A 22,987-nucleotide genomic window follows, 5' to 3' on the forward strand; every position below is an offset into this window, starting at 1 on the left:
TCTTGGTAAATTCACTGGATTTCATTTCTGGAAATCGGCCTTTCTAATGTCTTGAGTCCTTCCATCTCTCAATGTTATTAACGACCATAAACTTCTCAAGTTTTGACAGATTGAATATATTAACTTGTGTTTCTTATTGTTGACAATCGGTAAACTTACATGTAATGTTTCAGGGGACGTGTTTAGCACTAAGTAGCGTGTCTCAGCTCATTCATACCTCTAGAGTACGACTGCTTCCGTTACTAATGCTAAATGGTTTGGACAACCCATCCTGGGTAATGTGTGTTTGTGTTGTATGGCTGTGATTGTTGCTCGCTGTTTTCTTTCTCCCAGCCCCTCGTGGCTGCTGTGTGAGCCGCGTCACTCCATCCGCTCTCTCTTTCTCACATTCCCTGCTATCTTTTCCTCCTCCTTTCCTCGGGCTGCAGCAGACATGGCGACAACACTGCAACCGCTTACACTGGAAAGAGGTAAGGAAGAGGCTTCACCAGTTTCTCTGCTAAACCTCCGCTGTGCTCTTTCCATCTGTAAAAATAAACTGTTATTGGATATCTGGCGGTCGGAAGTGTTTAAAAAGAACAGGGGGAAATTGTTTTTTTTTTACTTTTCAGCATTTGTGTTCCCTAGTGTTCATGGACCACAGTGACGGAGTGAGGAGAGATTTACTGATACTGGAGAACAATGTTTTCCATTTACATGTTTGAAGCCACGATAGGTTACATTTTGGATTACATTCTCTATCATGACGATTGCCGTTTTCTCTGCAAGATTTGAATAAAAACAGAACAGGGGAGCAAATTTAAGATCTTTTCCTATACTTGCAGGGGTTGCGGCTGATGGTGGACAGCGAAGTCTTTAGGAAACGCCGTGACTTGGCGATAATTACAGCCGGTTTGTTTGATATCTGGACGGGCAGTAACATCGGAGGGCAACGGAGAGCGACTAAGAGACTGGGAGATTATGGGTTTCCTTGTAAATTCACCTTAGTCCCCCTTATTGATAAAACATTTTCCCTTTCCATTGAATCCGAGTTCAGTTGTTTAAATAAGGGCTCTATTTTTTTCAGCTGCAATCAAATAGTTTGCTTTGCACCGCTGGTCGTGAAGTACGTTCTGGTTGTGCGTTATGGAAGGGTCTGAAATTGCTAAGGGATAGTCTTGTATTTGAGTGAGACAGATTGGGGCATAGGGAAATCGAAAGTAGGAGAAGTAACTTGAGTGACTGAAAAATAACTCCTGCCTTTTTAAAAAAAAAATGATTTGAATTAAAAATCTGATTTGCTTGCTCTTTGAAATTACTGTTTTAGATGACCCTCAAACTGGGGCCATTCATGCTCAAATCAATTATTTTAAATTCACCAATAACATTAGCACAAAAAAATGCTGCAGAAAATTTGATGGATTAAAGCATTTGGATTCTCCTCAATTAATAGTACAGTGTACACGCAAATATATCGTTGCTATTTGATTGTATCTTGACAATATTGAAGAAGGTGACTCTTTTGATAAACAAATAATAGTTTTGAGCTTAAAGATATTATGGGTTTCAATTCAGACCAGGAACATTGTGGTACAAGGCATAGCCTGCATTGTGAAGATGTCTTCAGTTTTGTACACATGCCCTTTAATTCAGTTTAAAAGCATTGTAGAGGTAAAAGAGGTATTTACAAGTTAGGCATGTAGTTCAGATCAGATTGTATCATAAACGACAAATGTGTAGATTAAGTGATTTACACATTTTATCAGATTTCTGAGTTGCAATATTGTGGTACGGTATAATGCAAACACAAGCTGAGGGCCATTATTCCAGGATACTCATCATTATTCACAGAATCCCACTTGTTTAATCTCCTTAAGGAAAGTCCCACATAACCGTTCTTGACGTCATTTAAGCAGAACTGCAGGAAATCTCTCCATCTCCACTAATTAATCTTGAGTGGTTCCACTCCAGCAACCATGCCTCCTGCTGGTCCTAACAGTAAGAGACCAATCCTATCTGAGTCTATAATTATTCCTGCAACCATCAATCCTCTTCCCAACCAGATATTTATGTAGCTGTTTTTTGAAGGAGTTGATGAAAACATCAACTAATTTTGCTGGGAGTCATAGACATAAAGCCCCTGTTTTAAGTCTGTATTGAGGCTCATTAATTTTGAAAAACTTGTCCTCCAAGTCTACGCTCACAGTCCAGGTCAAATAGTCAATTAACATTTTCAAATCCTTTTGAAGACATATCAAATGCTAGAGAATGTATCTCTCACAACTACAATAGGTGGTCAGCCATCCATAGGATTCAAAAAGGTATTTGTCAATCAAACATATACTTCAAAAAGAAATTCACAGGATACTGGTCTTTGACTGAATGCTTGACCACCTGCCCTCTCCCACTTGACTGCTGCTGTAACAATCTAGTTTTCACCTGTTTACAACAGCATTTTGGAATACAGTGGACATCTTGGAGGGGGCTTGTGAACTATGCAGTTACTGTAAATCTGCTGCATGTATTTATACTGTTCACTGTTCATGTATCTGTTTAATATTCAATAAATTTGAGTAGTTTATAGTCTAAGCTACAGTCTGGCAAATTGTTTAATCTTCTGTAAAGACAGGTAAACTAAACAAGAGGTCATGATATATCCAGTAAGCTGGAATGCAGTGTTGAGGGTTATCTGTTCAACTCCAGGGCTGATAAAGACATGCTCCAGATAGTATGGAGTGGGGAACTTGCTTATGGGAGTGATCAGTGGCACTGTACCCAAGGCAAATGTCTAGTGTAAAACCCTAAAATTGCACACAATAATCCAAATGTGGCCTCACTGATGACCTGCACAAGGTTAGAATGTTTTCATTTAATCAAATGCCATTAAAATGCAGCCTTACATTTGATTAGCTATGTTGATAGCAGTTTCATATAGACTGGAAAATTTCAGGTAATAAATAATCATTTCTGAATCTTTTTATTGTTCCACTTAAACTAAGGAGCTCCCATTCTGTTTGTGCACCTGTTTCATGTTTACCTTTCAGATATGCATTCCCTTGGATTGATCTATGTTCGCTATGCAACTATGCTGCATTTTTTCACTGAGCAAACAATACAAAAACAACCATTCCTTTATACTCATGCTGCTGATCAGTCTTCCCAGGGCTAATTTTTTTCAGGAAGATCTTGTCAACGGTGTCCAAAGGCAAGAAAGGAAATGGTTTATATTTAGTTAAGAAAGTTGACTACTGAAGCTTGTGTCACAAATCACTTTTACTGGCTGATAATGCCAAGGAGGACTAAGGATGCAGTGGCAACAAATAAGCTCTTCAGGGCACTGAATGCTTAGCCAAGCACAGAGCTGAAAGAAACTGGGAGAGATTTTCAAGCTTTCAATCTATCTGAGAAGGACCTGACTTTTTTTAAAAAATAACATTTTTGACAAAATTGAATTGGAATTTTACAAAGTTGTAAGAAAAAAGCAGCAAAATGTTAAAATGGGTAGATCTGGATATTGTTATTTAACAATGAAATATGAAGAATCAATCTGAAGTAATGTTATTAAGTTGGGGTGTTTAAGATAAAGGATTAAAAGAAAAAAGCCAGACACCTGGGAGGAAGAATTGAGAGAAATTTGATTGTGTTGACCGGAGGTCACCGGTTACGGTTATTGGCTTAGTACAAAGAGGAGAAGAGTCAATTCTCTCTTAACTCTCAATTCGCTTTATTCACGTCGTTAGATCACATACATATAGGTTATACGTCTGGTTAGATATAGACATGCAGGTTGTACCAGGTTATACAGTTTTATACCCAAACTAGGATCTAAACGCACACCCACTAGGTTTCTCTGACACTCCCTGAGTGGTCACAGAATATAAAGGCTAATACCCGAAAAGGAGAGCTGACGCTGGCCAGGCGTTCTGTTCTCTCTCTCTCTTTCGACGTCGTCTCTACGTCCCTGACGTAGGTTCTTCCACTTCCGCAACGGTTGGTCTCCGGAGTCTTCGCTGGCTCCACACCCAAGATTCTTCATTCTTATTCCGAATCTTATCTCTTCAAGCTGTGCTGTCTCTCTCCCGTTGGTTTAGGCTTGCTCGCCTAGTCCGTGTCTTCTCCTCATTGGCTCTGTCCCAAGGACTTAGGTAGCATTACCTCATTACTCCTTTTCTAAATAAGGACTTGTGTCTTATCACATCTCCTTTGTCTTTCACGAAACTTAGCTCATTCAAACCGGTTCCAGCCAGCTCAGGCCAGCGACTGAACTCAGGTTACTTCAGTTCAAAAGTTGCTTTTGCCTGTGTGTCAGCAGTTCGGAATCTCAGGTTACTTCAGTTCAAAAGTTGCTTTTGCCTGTGTGTCAGCAGTTCGGAATAAACTCAGTGGTTTCTGCACCCCCTGGCCAACAATTGCAACAAACAAATATATAGACATTGGAGAGGAAGAACTGGCAAACCATATATAAATATCAAACGGGGTGGTGGAAAAAAGACATGGGAGTGATATCCCAACTTTTGGTAATCTTTGCTAACTTATCGCCACATGGAAAATGGCACTGTAGGAGTTGAGGCTACCTTGAGAACTACTAATACTAATTTTGTAAATTCAACATGGATTTAACACGGCAGTAAATATTTTACTTTAGTGGACTAAAGACTCTAATGGAGTTAATCAAGGCATGGGGGCTCGTGGAAAATTCAACTATCAAGTCACAATGCAAATTTGGAATATTTATTTGACTCATTCAACCAGCCACACTTTGATCAGACCTCATTCTGTGCCAGCAGATATCTAATTAGTTGAACGATAGAACCCAGAGGGTAGTGGTGCAGATTTTTAAAAGAATATTCATTCTCGGGATGTGGGCATCACTGGCAAAGCTGGTATTTATTGCCCGTCCCTAATTTCCCTTGAGAAGATAGTGATGAGCCTTCTTCTTGAACCATTGCATCTATGTGGTGAAGGTTCTCCTACAGCATTGTTAGGTAGGGAGTTCCAGGATTTTGTCCCAGTAACTATGAAGGAATGGCGATATATGTCCCAGTCTTGGAGAGGGTGCAGAGGAGATTTAGCAGAATAGCACCAGGGATGAGGGACTTGTTATGTAGAGAGACTGGAGCAGAGAAGGTTAAGGGGAGATTTAATAGAGATGTTGAAAATTATGACTGATTTTGATAGAATAAATAAGGAGAACCATTTCCACGCAGGAGGGTTGGTAAGCAGAGGACACAGATTTAAGGTAATTGGCAAAAGAACCAGAGGGAAGATGAGACTTTTTTATAACGCAGTGAGTTGTTATGATCTGGAATGTACTGCCTGAAAGGGTGGTGTTAGCAGATTCAATAGTAACTTTCTGAAGGGAATTGGATATATATTTGAAAAATTTACAGGGCTATGAGGAAAGAGCAGGGGAGTGTGACTAATTATCATAGAAGTTTACAACACGGAAACAGGCCCTTCGGCCCAACATGTCCATGTCGCCCAGTTTATACCACTAAGCTAGTCCCAATTGCCTGCACTTGGCCCATATCCCTTTATACCCATCTTACCCATGTAACTGTCCAAATGCTTTTTAAAAGACAAAATTGTACCCGCCTCCACTAATTAGATAGCTCTTTCAAAGAACTGGCACAGGCATGATGAATGGCCTCCTTCTGTGCTGTATGATTCTAAGTCAGGATGATGTGTGACTTGGAGGTGATGATGTTTCCATATGCCTGCTATCCTTCCAGTGGTAAAGGTCGTGGGTATGGGAGGTGCAGTTGAAGAAGCCTTGGCGAGTTGCTGCAGTGCATCTTGTTGATAGTAAACACTGCAACCAGGTGCACCGGTGATAGAGGGAGTGGATGTTTAAAGTGGTGGATGGGCTGTTGATCAAGTGGATTGCTTTGTCCTGGATAGTGTCGAGCTTCTTGAGTGTTTTTGCAGCTGCACATATCTAGGCAAGTGGAGAGTATTCCATCACACTCCTGACTTGTGCCTTATAGGTGGTGGAGAGGCTTTGGGAAATCAAGAGATGAGCCATGGAATTTATGTGGCTGGTCCAGTTGAGTTACTGGTCAATGCGGACCTCCCAGGATGTTAATGGTGGGGGATTCTGCGATGGTAATGCCATTGAATGTCAAGGGGAGGTGGTTATACTCTCTCTTGTTGGAGATGGCCATTGCCTGACACTTGTGTGGTGCAAATGTTACTTGGCACTTATCAGCCCAAGCCTGGATGTTGTGTGCCGATCTTTATTATCTGAGGAATTGAGAATAAAGCTGAACACTGTGCAATCCAGCAAACAGCCCACTTCTGACTTTGATGAAGGGAAGGTCATTGGTGAAGCAGTTGAAAATAGTTGGGCCTACGATGCTGGCCTGAAGAACTCTTGCAGCGATGGCCTGGGCTGAAATGTTTGACCTCCAACAACTACAACCATCTTCCTTTAAACTAAATATACAAAATAACGAGGTGATTGACTGAAGAAAAAATCCAATTTCACTATCAACCAAGAGACCATGATAACAGATGTTGATATTCACAAGAGATGCCTCTCATAAGTATTGTTTGTCTATGAAGTATTCATAACAAAAGCACAATTATTAAGAGACTTATATAAATTTTATAACTGACATAATAGCTTTAGAAATTCAAATTACAGTTTCTTTCAAAGTCTTTTAGGGAATAAAAACAAAGAAACTCTCGTGCTCACAAATTGAGGTGGACATGCCCCTCTACTCTTAAACATCTGTTAATGCACAGGTTGGATCCTGGCAAATTCTACAAACTGCAAATGGTCGGAATGTACAGCTTGACTGCTCTCTCTAACTGTTGAGGGAAAAAATCCATTCAAAGTCCTAGCTTTTGAGACATGATAATGCACTTCTACCTTGTGGCATGACAGGTAATCATTACAGGTCGATGTTGTCATTTAATATTGGAATTTCCATTACAGTGCCACCAAGTGCAACAACACACAATAGTTATCGGTAAATGTTGATATTTTGACATAAGTATTCCCGTAGGAAATATTTACTTAGGTTTCAATGAAGTGTACACCTTACATAAGAATTTTAATATAGATAGATGTATTGAAGTATCAGAATGAATGTGCGTACTTTACTGATGTGGACGAGTATGAATTGCAGTTATGTTGTTGTCTATTGCAAAATGTGCAACAAGCTATCTGTGAATTGCATTCTATTAGTGGTTTATTTTTAATTGAAATGGATGCATAGACAACTTAATAGGAGGAAATAATTTGCTTGCAACTGGAATAAATTGAGGCCACTCTGCATAGATGTATTAAGAACTTTGAGATCTATACGAGTGCCAGATGCCACTCAACTTGTACATCACACAGAAGTATAAAGAGTCAACATAGTGAAGGCTTCCATTTTTAAAATGGGACAGGGATTGAAAAAAATCTGGTGGGGTGAGGGAAAAGACAACACTAAAGGTGTAAATGAGAAATATTGCAGTTAAAGTAAATAATTTGTAAAAGTATAATTACCTTTGAAATTTGAAATACAGTACTAACTGTAAATAGAAAGATTTTTTTTAAAAAGCAATGCGCAATTGTTTACGAACTGTATCTGTGATATCAATTTTTTTATTTGTTCATGGGATGTGGGCGATACAAGCAAGGCCTATTCCTAGTTACCCTGTGAAGGTGGTGGTGGGTCAGCTTCTTGAACTGTTGCAGTGTTAGGTAGGAAGACCTAAGCTGGAATAATATGTCCAAAAGGAAGAAAGTATTTCAATTATACAGTCTTTTAGCATAGTCATGTGCCAAAAGTACATAATTTTGTTCTATTTAAGTACTGGCTGTTGAGCTTTGAGAGGACCCAGCACTTGAGGGATTCTCCATACACTGGTACTTTGAATCAGCTCAGCTCAGCCATAGGAGAAATGGAGCTGCTAGCCTCCGAGTCCCTCCGTAGTGCCCTTGAGAATTTGAGGAAACTCTGAACAGTAATATCCTGGAACAATTTGAAGGAGGATTGTTGATTTCATACCAGTGCAGTAAACAGATTGATTTTTTTTTAGTCTACTTTGCCAGCTGTACACTGTTCAATTACATAATATGGTACAAGGTGACCAAGTCATTGTGCATCTGTGCACCATCAGATTGCTTACTAACATGGATGATAATTGCCTGACAAAGCAGGCACAGGCCTTCCTCCTACCCTTTTGGGGTAACAGTGATGGTGTGATTGTCATTTCCCATGGTCTGCTGTTGCTGACCCTCTTGATTTATATAGCACACCCCAGAGACGGGCCAGTGGTAGATCCAACAACAGATGAAGTGTATTCCTGTGGCTTGGCAGCGCAGTGTGGTTCAGAGTGGTACATCTTCAGTGGTTCAGTGTCTTCTTATGTCTCATCGCTATCATCCTCAAATAGTTATGGCCTCAGATATGGAGGAGGCAAAGTCCATTGAAGACAACTTAATTGTGGAGGCAGGTGTTGTTCCATTAGTGACCTTAGACTAAACAGCTACTAAAGTTAGAGATATTGAAGAGCTTCAGAATAATTTATGCAATTCCTGTGTAGCTGCAGAATTTGAGGACAGGATTTTATTCATGTGAATTAACTTCAGTAACTGATCTTAACAAGCTTATTATGATAAGCAATACAAGCAATGCTTCAAAGTGTACTATATGAGGAGATTGTTTAAAAATGCTGTTTTATGATGTATTGTGATCATGCACTCAGATCGACCATGTGCATGGCTCCTTGGTGTTGGGGCTTTTTTGGTGGATAGTGGAATTTTTGATTTAAATTGTTTTTCACATTCCTCTTTCCTGCCCATATTTAGCCAGCCTGTGCAGTTTGTGACATTTATGGTACTTTTTTTTGACTGTGATACAGTGATTCAAAACTGTTTTTGTCTTCCTCCACAAACTTAACAATTAGGCTTCTGGTATATCAGGCGCTTTTGTGTATTTCTCTGTTCTGTGTCCTATACTGCCACAAGTATACAGTCACATTTATTAGCATAGGCCAGTCCTTCATTTTTTGGTTGCAGCAAAATTAGCTGATCTCCACTGGAATGGCAGTTGGGTTATTGCAATTGCCTGACCATCCCTGGGCTTGGGAGAGGAAAATCAGCCAGGTATCCTGCTTCTGATTGCTATCTAATGACCCCTGCTGGAAAATGCATTAGGAGTAATTGATATTATGTAGTTAGTGTCTGCTTGATGGATCAAAATAGATACTAATGTTGCAATGTTTGTACAGCTGAGTTTTTGGGCAAATGCACACAATGCTGGGAAAACTACTTCCATTCAATCTGCTCTTTCATGCACACCTCTGGAAAGTCCAAATCTTATGTATGTATCGTTTTTAGCAATAAACTTTGCTCACAGCTTTATTCATTCATAAGTATGCTTTAATGATTATAGCATTAATGCCGACCATCAGCATGGCAACCCCTGAGTCAGCGTATTGACATTTCAGAAGAAAAGTTGGCTTTTTGCTGGATGTGAGTTTCATGTCAACCACTTAGGTCAGTTAGAAGACAGGACTGAAGGTGTCAGGATCAATTAGACATTACTTTCTCCCTTTGTTGGTTGTATGCAAACTGAACGGAGAAGTTTGCTTAGTGTTTTTTCTTCAAAGAAGTTATAGCTGCTAAATGCAGCTTTTATTTTCCTTAAAGAAACTTTCTGGGATATTTCTGGTTGATGTCTTTTGTGTAGCCACATTTTTAGATATTGGAATGAATGTATTGACTGGCTTCATTTGAGCATTCTTGCTACTGTACTTTCCATGGTTTGGAAATAAAATGGGCATGTGGTTGGAATGGTGATGTCTTTTATTTTCATTTTAAAAATATACACTGAGATTCCCATACTTAGGAGTTTACTACTGTGATGTGGATCATTGGCCACTTGGTGGGTACAGTGTAGTGTCCAGTTCGGTTTTGAAACTTTTGAAAACTCACTTCAGTCTGTTTATGCACTGGTGGTGGAGGTTCTTTTTTTGTTATTGTGCAGTATCTGGGGAAAAAGCCTGCATCATCTGTATTCAAGCAGTCGACGTCCACTGGGGAAATGTGAGGCATGACAGTAAGAGTTCCAGTAAATTTCAAGCTCCAGACTGGAGACAATTAGGTCTACCTGAGCACACACAATTCAGACCTCCATGTCTTTTCCTGATAAACATGATTTTTATGCAATTGACATTTTTTTTGATTGTGATGGGCCAGAGATTGCTGCAATGATAGGTTGGGCGGTGAAGGACATTAATTGGACTTTTACGCTCAACATTGACATCGCGCTTTAATTGCGCCACAAATTACTGGAACATTGATCCAGTAACAGCACAGCACTGTCAGTGTCATATCTGGGACCTCATGAATGTTGTGCTCAATGGCTTATCTCCATGAGGACATTGTATCCCAGATGGTACCTCCATCATCAAGACTACCTACTTCCACCTCCATAACATCGTTTGTCTTTGCCCCTGCCTCAGTTCATCTGCTGCTGAAACCCTTATCCATGCCTTTGTTACCTCTAGTCTTGACTATTCCAATGCTCTTTTGGTTGGCCTCCCACCTTGCACCCTCCGGAAACTTGAGCACATCCAACTCTGCGCTGCCCGTATCCTAACTCGCACCAAGTTCTGTTCGCCCATCACCCTGTGCTCGCTGACCTATATTAGCTCCTGCTTCGGCAACGCCTCGATTTTAAAATTCTCATCCTTGTTTTCAAACCCCTCCCTATCTCTGTAACCTTCTCTAGCCCTATAACCTTCCGAGATCTCTGCGCTCCTCCAATTCTGGCCTCTTGCGCATCCCCAATTTTAATTGCTCCATCGTTGGTGGCTGTGTCTTCAGCCGCCTTGGCCCTAAGCTCTGGAATCCCCACACTAAACCTTTCTGTCTCTCTCCTCCTTTAAGATGCTTCTTAAAACCTACCTCTTTGGCCACCTGTCCCAATATTTCCTTATGTGGCTCAGTGTCAAACTTTGTTTGATAACGCTCCTGTGAAGTGCCTTGGGATGTTTTACTATGTTAAAGGCACTATATAAATGCCAGCTGTTGTTGTTTTTGGGAATTGCTGCATTGGTCCTTGAGAAGTTAATGAGTGAATGACAGGATAGATGTGCAAAATGTACAAACGTTCTTGACCCATGAAGTTTAGAACCAGTACATCATGACCAGAGAACAGTGGAACATCCAGTGGATGTGCCATTGCACTGCTTTAATAGGAATATAGGAATTGCTAGATGAAAAAGACCAAGCTCCATCTGGTTCGCCTTCTACCATCCTGGTAGTTGAATGATATAATAATAGTGGGGGTGTTGACTAATCATATCAATCAATCTCTATCAATTAGTCCACAACAGACCCAGAAATGACACGAGCAAAACCGTAGTGGTGGAGAGTTTTGGGAACCATAGGTCCAAAATCACCTTTTCCCTCCCAACAAATTACTCATATACTGTATCCCAAAATGATATTTTCTGAAAGAAATTGATCTAATTTGCATTTGAATAAGTTTCTCTCTTGATGTCGAAATAGTTTTGCATCCTGGAAATTATTGCCTTCCGACACTAATAGGAGTGTGGATGGCAAGACTGGCACACAAAAACTGCCAAGGCAGATAAAAAGATTTTAAAAACCTCTAGAAGCAATTCACTATCTGCTGGAGTGAAACTCCACAGCTTCATTGGTCCCTTTATGGACCTGCATAGTTGAGTGTCATGTCAGGAGCACAAATCATATCATTAACAGGGTTGTCTATGACATTAATTAACAGCCCTAAATGGCTGCGGCGGGAATAATTAGTAATAACGTAAATCCAGCAATGTCATGATTGCCATTAAGTTCAATGGGGAGCTTCACAGCGAGAAGAGACACTTATCGCCTTTGGCAATACTAACGGCGGAGTGACACAAATCATTCAACATATTGTGGAGAATTGGAACTCATGGCATATCTCTTTTACTCTGAAAATTCCTGGATTTTTTATGAATTAATAATGATGAGCACCATTAATATGTCATTCTAATGATGCAACTTCCCAGCAATTTCTGGCCCAATTACTTTAATTTACAGTACAAGAAAATAAAACCATGTCTTAAGAGCTTCGTAGGCTATAAATTACTGTTGGCGATAATAACAAGAAACATTTAATGCACATGTATAACATTCCTGTGTTTGCTATTTTAACAGGAATGTTATCCATTCATTTTAAATGGGTTTATGTCTCTTAAAATAGCAGAGAGAGGAATGCCAAAGAAGCACATTAAGCAAGCCATCTGCCATTATTACCAACTGTCATTTTTATCCTTGTGTGTTAAGGTTTTAAAAACATTTGAAATGTACAGCAGATTGATGATCTAAGAAAGGAAAAAATGGGTTAATACTTGAATGTGATCATTCATCAGAGATTCAAAGGTTTTGTTTTGATATTGACTCGCCTTTATTGCTTCTGCAGCTAACTTTAAAATTAAAATAGATGTCAACTATTTAAAATGGATAACTCAGCATACCTTCAATCCAGCCTCTGGGCTACATAGGGCACAGGGTTTGGATAGATACGATAATTAGCACATTTTATTTTGTGAATGTTGAATGCACTGCCGGTGGGATTGGAGGTGCAGGTCGTAAAAGGTTTCAGTTCATAAATTAACATAATGTATCTGCAGTTAGGCCCTCAATAAGGAACTGGACCTTGAAAAGCTGTATTGAAGTCCCTACAAGTACTTTTATTTTTATATTTGAAATATCTAACGCTTAGAGGAGAAACTATTTTTGACTGAAAGGTAATATTACAAAGCTCAAATGCAGAAGGATGTACCAAATAAAGTATCAAAAATTGAAATTTTCTGGGAATGTAGGTGGTTATGCCTCTGGACATTGCTATAAAATAAATCTGATGTCTTCACTCATTCAGTAATTTCTACATTCACCATTGTGAAAACTGTGCTTCTGTGTACTTCTTTCCCTGCAATGAAAGTGATTGACTGTTGGGAATACCAGCAGCTCTACTGCACTTTGAGTAACTCCTTGTCTTCATGTGTCATAAGGTCTATATTCAGGGCTGTTTTTGAACAGTCAGCCTTTTTGAGGCTGTTGATCAGCTTTTGCAAGGTTTGCAATGGCACTGTCATTAAAACTGTTACCTCCATAACCTCCTAGGAATTAAACTTGCAACCACACACTGGGAAATCGTTGCAAGTATAAAATAGATTGCAGCATTGTTTATTATGATCATTCTATTTCCCTCTGTTGAGAAGTTAGAAAGATTTTGAAATGTTTTCCCTTTAGCTTATAACTATGGAGGAAAATTACATTTTTGTTTTGAAAAGTAGCTTTATTGATATTTATATTTAGCAGCTTTTAATCTAGCCTAAAACATTATGTTTCTTATTTGAGTATCAAAGGTACCGTTTTATCTGTTTTGTTGAACAATTGTGGATCTGGAGCTCCTTTGCGTGTAGATCGTTTTCTACTTTCTTCCTTACCTCAGTTTGTGAGTAACGACAAAAGGGACAGGCTCCATCTGCTGTAATCCATATTTATTTCATTTCATCTCATCTCATTTTATCTGACTTGTCAGTTGGCCTAATGATGCTGTGTAATGCATTGCATAATTACTTCATGACTCGCTGCATCAGGGATGCCAGGAGAGGCAACTTCTACTCAATGGTAAGTAAGCCTAAAAAGAGAGAATTGTAAACAATTTTACAACACCAAGTTATAGTCCATCTCCACATCATAAAAAGAGAGAAGCAGAGCTGGAAATGGAAGGCAGAAAATAAGTAAGTGAGTTTGGAAGGCAGAGGAAACAAAGGTTAGAAACTAGGCAACAAAGGAGTTTGGCAGTGCTTAATGGTATATACCTCAATGCAAGGAGTATAGTGAATAAGGCAGATGAGCTAAGGGCACAGATAGACATGTGGAAGTTTGATATCTTAGCTATTACTGAAACATAGCTTAAAGAGGGGCAGGAATGGCAGCTCAACATTCCTGGTTACAGGGTTTTCAGATGAGATAGAGAGGGGGGAAAAGTCAGGTGGGGGGGGTGATAATATCGGTTAAAGAAACAATTACGGCTGTCAGGAGGGATGATATGTTAGAAGGATCATCAAATGAGGCGATATGGATTGAGCTAAAGAACAAAAAAGAGGTAGTCACACTGCTGGGACTGTACTATAGACCCCCAAACAGACAGAGGGAGATAGAAGAACAAATATTTAGGCAAATTTCTGAGAAGTGCAAAAGCAATGGGGCAGTAATAGTAGGGGATTTCAACTACTCTAATGGTAACTGGGATACAATCAGTGCAAAAGGTATAGAGGGCGCAGAATTCTTCAATTGCATTCAGGAGAACTTTTTTAGCCAGTACGTAGCAAGCCCAACAAGAGGGAGGGCAGTTCTGGATTTAGTTTTAGAAATTGAAGCTGGGCAGGTGGAAGGACTATCAATGGGAGTGCATTTTGGTGGTAGTGATCATAATTCAGTCAGACTTAGGATAGTTGAGGAAAAGGACGAAGATAGAACAGGAGTAAAAGTTCTAAATTGGGGAAAGGCCAATTTTACTAAGGCTGAGAAGTGATTTAGCAAAAGTGGACTGCAAACAGCTACTTGAAGGTAAATCAGTGTCGGAACAGTTGGAGGCATTCAAGGGGAAGATTCAAGGGGTTCAGAGTAAACATGTTCCTGCAAAGAAAAAGGGTGGGACTGCCAAATTTAGAGCCCCCTGGATGACAAGGATTATGCAGGGTAAGATAAGGCAAAAAAGGGAAGCTTATGTCAGACACTGAGAGCTCAATACTGCAGAAAGCCTAGAGGAGTATAGAAAGTGCATGGGTAAAATTAAAAAGGAAATTAGGAAAGCAGAGGGCATGAAAAAATACTGGCAAGTAAAATTAAGGAAAACTCAAAAATGTTTTATAAATACATAAAGAGCAAGAGGATAACTAAGGAAAGAGTAGGGCCTATTAGAGACCAAAAAGGTAACCTATGTGTGGAGGCAGACGATGTGGTAATGATTCTTAATGAATACTTTGCGTCTGTCTTCACAAAAGAGGGAGACGATGCAGAGATTATAGTTAAGGAAGAGGAGGAGTGTGAATTATTGGATGGGATAAACATAGTGAGAGAGGAAGTAATAAAGGGTTTAGCAACTTTGAAAGTAGATAAATCGCCAGGCCCGGATGAAATGTATCCCAGGCTGTTGAATGAAGCAAGGGAGGAAATAGCAGAGGCTCTGACCATCATTTTCCAATCCTCCCTGGCTACAGGCGTGGTGCCGGAGGATTGGAGGACTGCTAACGTTGTACCATTGTTTAGAAAGGGAGCAAAAGATAGACCGAGTAATTATAGGCCAGTCAGTCTAACTTCAATGGTGGGCAAATTATTGGAATCGATTCTGAGGGACAGCATAAATCGTCATTTAGAAAGGCATGGGTTAATCAAGGACAGTAAGCATGGATTTCTTAAGGGAAGGTCATGCCTGACTAACTAGATTGAATTTTTTGAGGAGGTAACAAGGAGGGTCGATGAGGGTATAGCATTTGATGTAGTGTGCGTGGATTTTAGCAAAGCTTTTGACTGGTCAAAAAAATAAAAGCCCATGGGATTCAAGGGAAAGTGGCTACTTGGATCCAAAATTGACTCAGTGGCAGGAAGCAAAGGGTAATGGTCGACAGGTGTTTTTGTGACTGGAAGGCTGTTTCCTTGGGGCTCCGCAAGGCTCAGTTCTAAATCCCTTTCTTTTTGTGGTATATATTAATGATTTGGACTTGAATGTGGGGGGCTTGATCAAGAAGCTTGCAGATGATACAAAAATTGGCCATGTGGTTGATAGTGAGAGGAGGAAAGCTGTAGACTGCAGGCAGATATCAATGGACTGGTCAGATGGGCAGAAAAGTGGCAAATGGAATTCAATCCAGAGAAGTGTGAGGTAATGCATTTGGGGAGGGCAAACAAGGCAAGGGAGTACATAATAAATGGGAGGATACTGAGAGGTGTAGAGGAACAAAGGGACCTTGGAGTGCATGTCCACAGATCCCTGAAGGTAACAGGACAGGTAGATAAGATGGTTAAAAAGGCATATGGGATACTTTCCTTTATTAGCTGAGGCATAGACTATAAGAGCAGGGAGGTTATGTTAGAACTGTATAAAGCATTGGTTAAGCCACAGCTTGAGTACTACGTGCAGTTCTGGTCACCACATTACAGGAAAGATGTGATTGCACTAGAGAGGGTACAGAGGAGATTTATGAGGATATTGTTAGGGCTGGAGAATTTTAGCCATGAGAAAAGATTGGATATGCTGGGGTTGTTTTCTTTGGAACAAAGGAGGCTGAGGGGAGATTTAATTGAGGTATATAAAATTATGACAAGACTATATAGAGTGGATAGGGAGGACCTATTTCCCTTAGCAGAGGGGTCAGTGACCAGGGCGCATAGATTTAAAGTAATTGGTAGATGGTTTAGAGGGGAGCTGAGGAGAAATTCTTTCACCCAGAGAGTGGTGGGGGCCTGGAACTCACTGCCTGAAAGGGTGGTGGAGGCAAAAACCCTCAACTCATTTAAAAAGTACTTGGGTGAGCACGTGAAGTGTCGTAACCTACAGGGCTACAGATCAAGTGCTGGAAAGTGGAATTAAGCTGGATAGCTCTTTTTTGGCTGGCAGAGACATGATGGGCCAATTGGCCTCTTTCAGTGCCGTAACTTTCCATAATTCAATGGTTCATACAGCAATCAGTAGCCGTGGCATGCCTGGGTGATGGTGATCATAACGTGATTAAGTTTGGTAGGGTCTGGATTCTGTACTGCCGGATACCAACACCCATGTATACAATTTTAGAGAGCCCAATTTGAAGGGACTGAGGGAAGAACATAAATAGATTGACTGGGGCAAATTGATTTATTAACACCTCAGTTGAGGACAAGTAGAATGCCTTCTAAAATATATTGAAAAGTTGCAGGATATATTAGGACCAGTAATTGTAGGTTAAATAAGCATGACCCTAATTGGATAAATAAGTTCATCCAAAGCGAAATGAGAAATAAAAATATCAATGTAAAGCATGTGGAGAGAAAGGTGATGCAGTCTACTGGGGAAAATAAATATTAAAACGATAGTCAGAAGGGCAAAGAGAAATTTGGAAATTATTATAGCATAGATTTATAGGCAATGGAATGAATTTTTCTGTACTATAACAGCAAGGTGACTGTGAAGGACAAGTTGAGAATCTTAAATGATGCTAACAGGGATGAAACAGAGGATAAGCATCGAATAGTTAAAATACTCAACAACTACTTCCTTAAAATATTCAGTGTAGAAGAACATAGATTATGTCTCCTTAAACCGAGATAATCTAAATATACTTACGGGCTTGAACATTAACGAGATGGAAGTTCTAGACAGGCTTAAAGATCTTGAAACAAATCTCTGTGGGCAGATGGTATTTGCCTTCGGGTAGAGGGAGAGAGAGAAAGAGAGAAAAAAGTATCAAGATTTGTGAAGCACTGACAGTCATCATGAAAGAGTCATTGAATGTTGTGGAGGTCCCACCAGCTTGGAAACAAGCCATCGCTGTGGCAGTATTCCAAAAGAAAGTAACAAATTTAATCCAGAAAACTACGGACCCATTAGTCTTAAATAACTAACAGGCAAAATAATGGAATAAATTATCTGGAGTTTTGAGGATCATTTGTATAATAACCTAGTAATTAGCAACCAACAGACTTTCAGAAAGGAAAGATCTTGCCTGGCCAACCTCATTGAACTTTCCCAAGGAGATGACGTTCCCAGCGGACCTTATGATGTGTGTACCAAGACTTTCACCTAATGAGATGCATCTGTAGTTGGTAAATAATGTGTGAGATTCGTAGCATGAAATAATGTAAGTTCCTCATGGAAGGCTGCTACATGCAATGGGAATTCAAGGTAAAACCTAAGATCCTGGATGAAGGAAAGGAAGCAGCAGCTATGATGGGTTTCTATCCTACATGTGCAGTGGAAAGCACTGCCTTTTGTCTGTGTCCAATAGAATAAGTAATGTATTTAATCAACTTGTTCCATTAAATATCACTGAGGAAAGCAATAGTACGAAAAGATGCAATTATTCTGAATAGTGTGGACATAAACAAATTTAATTTAGCTGTGACCCATATGGGATCCTGACGTACCCAATTTCATTATTCATGCAGTTCTTCATGGGTATAAAGAACAGCAAAGAATGCAAAACAGAACCAAGGGAAACTCCACAGGATCGTTTGGTACATTCAAAACAAAAATTCTATGTGCAAAGACTCTGAACTAACATTTAAACAGTTCAGATCAATAGTTTAATTGTACTCTACAATTACATCCTAATGAGATGCATCTGTAGTTAGTAAATAATGTGTGAGATTCATAGCATGAAACAATGTAATTAAACCACGTTTCTTGGTTGTACAAGTCTTAAGATTAAAATCAGTGGCCGATATTAACATTCATGATGTAATGAGAAAAATGAAATTGTAGTGGATTGAGTAACAAGTAATATTTTAGTGCAAAGCTTGCTGAAAGGTATTGATTGTAATTGTTAGTTTCTAAATTTTCAATACAACTTTTCACTTATTAGATGGCAAACACATTGTCAGATTTATTGTATAAAATGGTAACAATTTACAGTAAAAAAAATCAAATTATTCCAACAGAACAAACAGCAAAATGGTGTCAAATAAAGATCCAAGGGAGGAAAAACAGAACATGTATATAAAACTGTATGAATTGTTAGAGCACTCAAAAATCAATTTACAGTTTGTTGTCACCTAAAATACCTTCACAGTGCTTAAGTATTTAGTTGTAGTGCCATTTGGCTTAGCCAGGTTTCAAAGGCCTGCAGTGTTAAAATGTCCCTTGTATTAGAAAAGTAGTGTGACTATCACTGATATTCTTTTAACAGTCTGGTACAATAAGTATGTATACACTTTATATATTCTGCTTGCATCTTTTGTTTGGGGGGGGGGTGTGGTGGGGTGGGGGTGACGGAGAGAGGAGAAAATGGAAGAATCCTCATATGTGCTGTAAACTCAACCAAACCAAATAGTAAGATCGCTAAATAATTATGGATAACATGACATCATAATTATTAATTATGGATTTTATCATAGTTCATCCATCCAGAATGAACTCAGAGTCTCTCCATTACTGCATCAATTAGTTCTTAAATGATTCCAGGATTTTTGCCTCCACTACCTATTCCAGGTATCGATCACTCTTTGGGAGGAAGAACTTCCTATCAAAGAAAATGTTATACACACAGGGGGGAGAATTGGATAAGGGTCCGTTGTGGGCCCGCGCCCAACGGACTCTATGCAAGCAGCACGTGAACTTCGCGCTGCCTGATACTTATCATGAAATCTCCGTGCAGCAAGCGCAGCCCTCGCTGCTGAGAGGCTGCACGGAGAATGAGGAAGTTGGAAACGGGGCGTGGATAGTGCACATCACCAGCAGCCTGCACTACTTTAAAGATGCAAGCACATTTCCAGTGGCAGATACACAGCCAAGTAGGAGAAGGGAAAACGGCATCATGAATAGCTGCACCAGCAAGAGAGCGGGCACCAAGATTCTCGCACGATGCTCTGGAGGCCCTGGTGGAAGGACGGCAGGTATGTACCTGTAGGTTTGCCGGAGACTGTCTAGACTGCAGCTGCGTAGGCATTGGCAGGCTGTGGCGCAGGAGGTGAATGCCAGGAGCATTGCACCACGCACGTGGGTGCAGTGCCGCAAGGAATTTGATGATTTGACATGAGTGGTCAAGGTGAGTGAATGCAAGTGTCAAGTGGCACATCCTACCAACTGCACCAATACTCCATGCACGACACCTCCCGTCACCCACCCACCCACCAACAAACACTGCCATACATACGCAATGCTGCATCTCACCCGCACATTGCACACACTTGCAGGCCACACAGCCACCACTCAAGTCACACAAACTTGCAGTTATTCGACCACGACAGGCACATCACCCACACACCTTGCAGGACACTCACTGACACAGAGCTCGATTTTTGCACCCCCGAGCGGGTACGTTCATGTCGGGGGGGCTGCGAAAATTGGGGATTCCGGGTTCCCCAGTGACGTGCTGACATGCGCGCACAGCCCCCGCATGTGGGACTCCCGCAAGCAATTAAAGCCGGCGGGGTGCCACTTAAAGTAATCATTAAGGTATTTCAGGTCGTATAGTGACCTGATTAACATGACATTTTAGGAGGGGTGGGATTTTGCAAACAACTGGGACTGTTTCCCGTACTGGGGGAAACACTCCCAGTTCAAATGGGCGTGTTGCAGCCATCAGCCTGTGGCAGCTGCAAAGGTCCATTTGACAGGTGGGGTGAGGGGGGGGGACCCTCACTCATTGCAGGAGGCCACTCTGTCACTTTGGACAAAGTTTGGCCTCCACCACCCTCCTCCGAACAATAAAATTCACCAACTTGCACACTTACCCCGGTGTCCAGACACATGTACCTACCTTGCGGACCCCCTCAAATGTACATCTTGCGGATGGGGGCCGCCGTAGCTGCAGTCATGACCTCCTCGGAGGACAAACAGCATCACCAGCCTCGCCGGCCACGCCGTCCACCTCTGACACACGGAGCCTCACAACACAGTGCTGTGACACATCCAACTGCACAGCAGGAGTGAGGGCAACAGCAGAGAGAGATGCGTCGCAGAAGGCACTACCCTCGCCACAGGGTCTACAGACCGAGGCTCAGCTTCCTGGACCTCTCTGAGCAGCAGTGCACACGGAGGCTCAGAGTCACTAGACATGTAGTCGTGGACATCTGCAGCCTCCTTCATGCCGAGCTGCTCCCGGCTGGCCCAAGCACCATCGTCTTACCTGTCGCTGTCAAAGTCACCACTGCCCTCAACAACTTCTCCTCTGCATCCTTCCAGGGTGCCACCGGGGACATTACCAACGTCTCTGAGTCATCTGCACAAAAGAGTCCTGCAAATGCACCTACATCCACTCTGCAGTGACACAATGGGTGGCATCAGGTGTGGGTCTTCATACTGATCTCCAGACAAGATTTGCAAAGACGTGGCAGTAGTGGTGACAATATAATATGTTATGTGAGTTGATCAGAAATTAAATATAGGTAAAAACCATGACAAACCCTCAAACACCCTTGTGCATCACCTTCATGCTCACGAAACGTTTGCCTTACGCTTCCTACTGCACATATGTGATGCATGCCCTGTGGCTGCAGCGCAGGTAGTGGCAGGTTGAGTGAGGCTGACCGTGAAAGAGATGCATGAGAGGGTGAGTATGAGATAGAGCCATGAGATTGTACGAGGATTGGGTTGAGTGGTAGTGGTGGGATGAGTACTGGCGAGGTGAGTAAGTGCAGGTAAGATGAGGATGAGCTTTGAGTGGGTGTGAGGAGTGATGTGATAGAGTACTGTTGGCAGTGCAGAAGGAGATGTGGGGTGGGGGTGCTGATGTGGCAGATGGAGTGTAGGGGAATGAGTAAGTGTACTCACTTCGGCTGACCTACTTAGGTCATTGAAGCACCTCCTGCACTGTATGCAGGTGCGTGATATGTTGGTGGTGCAGGTGACCTCCTCTACCACCTCGAGCCAGGTCTTCTTGGTGGCAGAGGCAGGCCGCTTCCTCCCGCCCACCGGGGGGGGGGGGGAGATCTCTGTCCTCCCCCTCCTCCTCACCCCATCCAATAATACCTGGAGTGAGGCATCATTAAACCTGGGAGCAGCCTTCCCCCTGGGCTGCTCCATGCTGTAATTTTTCCTATTTCCTGCAGCATCAGTCAGTGGAGGACTGCCCCTTTAAATAGGGCTCCTCCAGCTGACAGCCTATGCTGCGCATGTGCAGTCCGCCCGCTGGGCAGCTTTCCAGCGCGAAACCCGGAAGCACAGGTAAGTGGCTCCAATTAGCCTGTGATTGCGTGCGGAGAACCCAGATTTCACTGGGCGCGTTACCCACGGAGGGACTTGAGGCTGGATGGGCATGTCCACATGTCCTCACCCCCCTCGAGGAGACGGTGCTGCGGATCATTGTGCGGGCCGTCGCTGCAGCCGTCACAACGTGCCGCGCTGGAGGTCCCTGTCAAGGGGTTCTCTGCATATCTCATGCTCCTTCTCCTTTTCCACATCTCCCTCCTCCCATGATCTTTTCTGACTCACGTGCTGCACATGCTGCCAGCACCCACCTCTTACTTGCTCCTCTCCCCACTCCACAACTGAACCTGTTTCCTTTTGTCATTGCAGATACCCAAGAACACGTGGCGGCACTCGAGGAGGAGGAGGAGGAGGAGGAGGACACTGAGGCCACACCGTCACTCAATCTGACACTTGCTTCCACCAGCTCAGAGACTCTCACTGCGCGTCCTTTAGAGGTTAGGTTAGAGGAGGGATCTGCACATGGTGAGACACCGAGCACAAGTGCACAGGAGCCAGGACAGAGGGAATGGATACCACAGGAGCCAACTTGCCGGAGGGCAAGGTCGCTCACTAGTTCTGCTGCAGAGGAGATGAGGGCATCGATGGGCCAGGCTACAGAAGACGGCTGATAGGCGTACACCAATAAATGCTTGGGGCACTGGAAAGCCTGCGCATAATGAAAGGGGCATGGAGGAGTCCAGCTCCAAATTGGCACAGAACTTGGAGCCCATCCTTTCCAACATGGAATGGGTGGTCACCTCCATCAGCGCACCTGTGGAACCCACCATGATACAGCATCTGATGACTGATGTCACAGCATCCATTGCAGCACAAACATCTGCCATCCAAGGTCTGACTGCTGCATTTGCAGCTCAGACTGCTGCATTGGAAGCTCAGACAGCTGCTATCATGGCTCTGGGGACCACTGTGGAACAGGGCTTCCAGGGTATCACAGAGCTCCAGCAATCCATTCTCCAGCCGATCACCAGGAGTGTGGCATTGGCGCCATGGCAGTCGGACCTGCTGTCCTCTCTCCGGACGACAGCATTCCTGCTCCCACCCCTGCCACTCCGCCCGTGCCCCTGTTGTTGCCTGTCGGC

The 22,987-nt window shown here is 42.1% G+C and overlaps 1 protein-coding gene across 2 annotated transcripts in view; it reads left to right on the forward strand.

Annotated features, from left to right (window-relative positions):
- The first annotated feature begins 318 nt into the window (after nucleotides 1-318).
- Nucleotides 319-22,987, forward strand: part of lin7a (lin-7 homolog A (C. elegans)) — an 85,948-nt gene continuing 63,279 nt past the window's right edge. The window contains exon 1 of one of the 2 annotated variants that reach the window (XM_067999466.1): nucleotides 319-470. In XM_067999466.1, the coding sequence (XP_067855567.1) occupies nucleotides 434-470 (37 nt within the window). In that variant the 5' untranslated portion in view covers nucleotides 319-433. The remainder of the gene's footprint in view (nucleotides 471-22,987) is intronic. The other variant, XM_067999467.1, reaches the window with a different exon arrangement.

Source organism: Heptranchias perlo, chromosome 18, assembly GCF_035084215.1.
Source record: "Heptranchias perlo isolate sHepPer1 chromosome 18, sHepPer1.hap1, whole genome shotgun sequence".
NCBI classification, from domain to species: Eukaryota; Metazoa; Chordata; class Chondrichthyes; order Hexanchiformes; family Hexanchidae; genus Heptranchias; species Heptranchias perlo.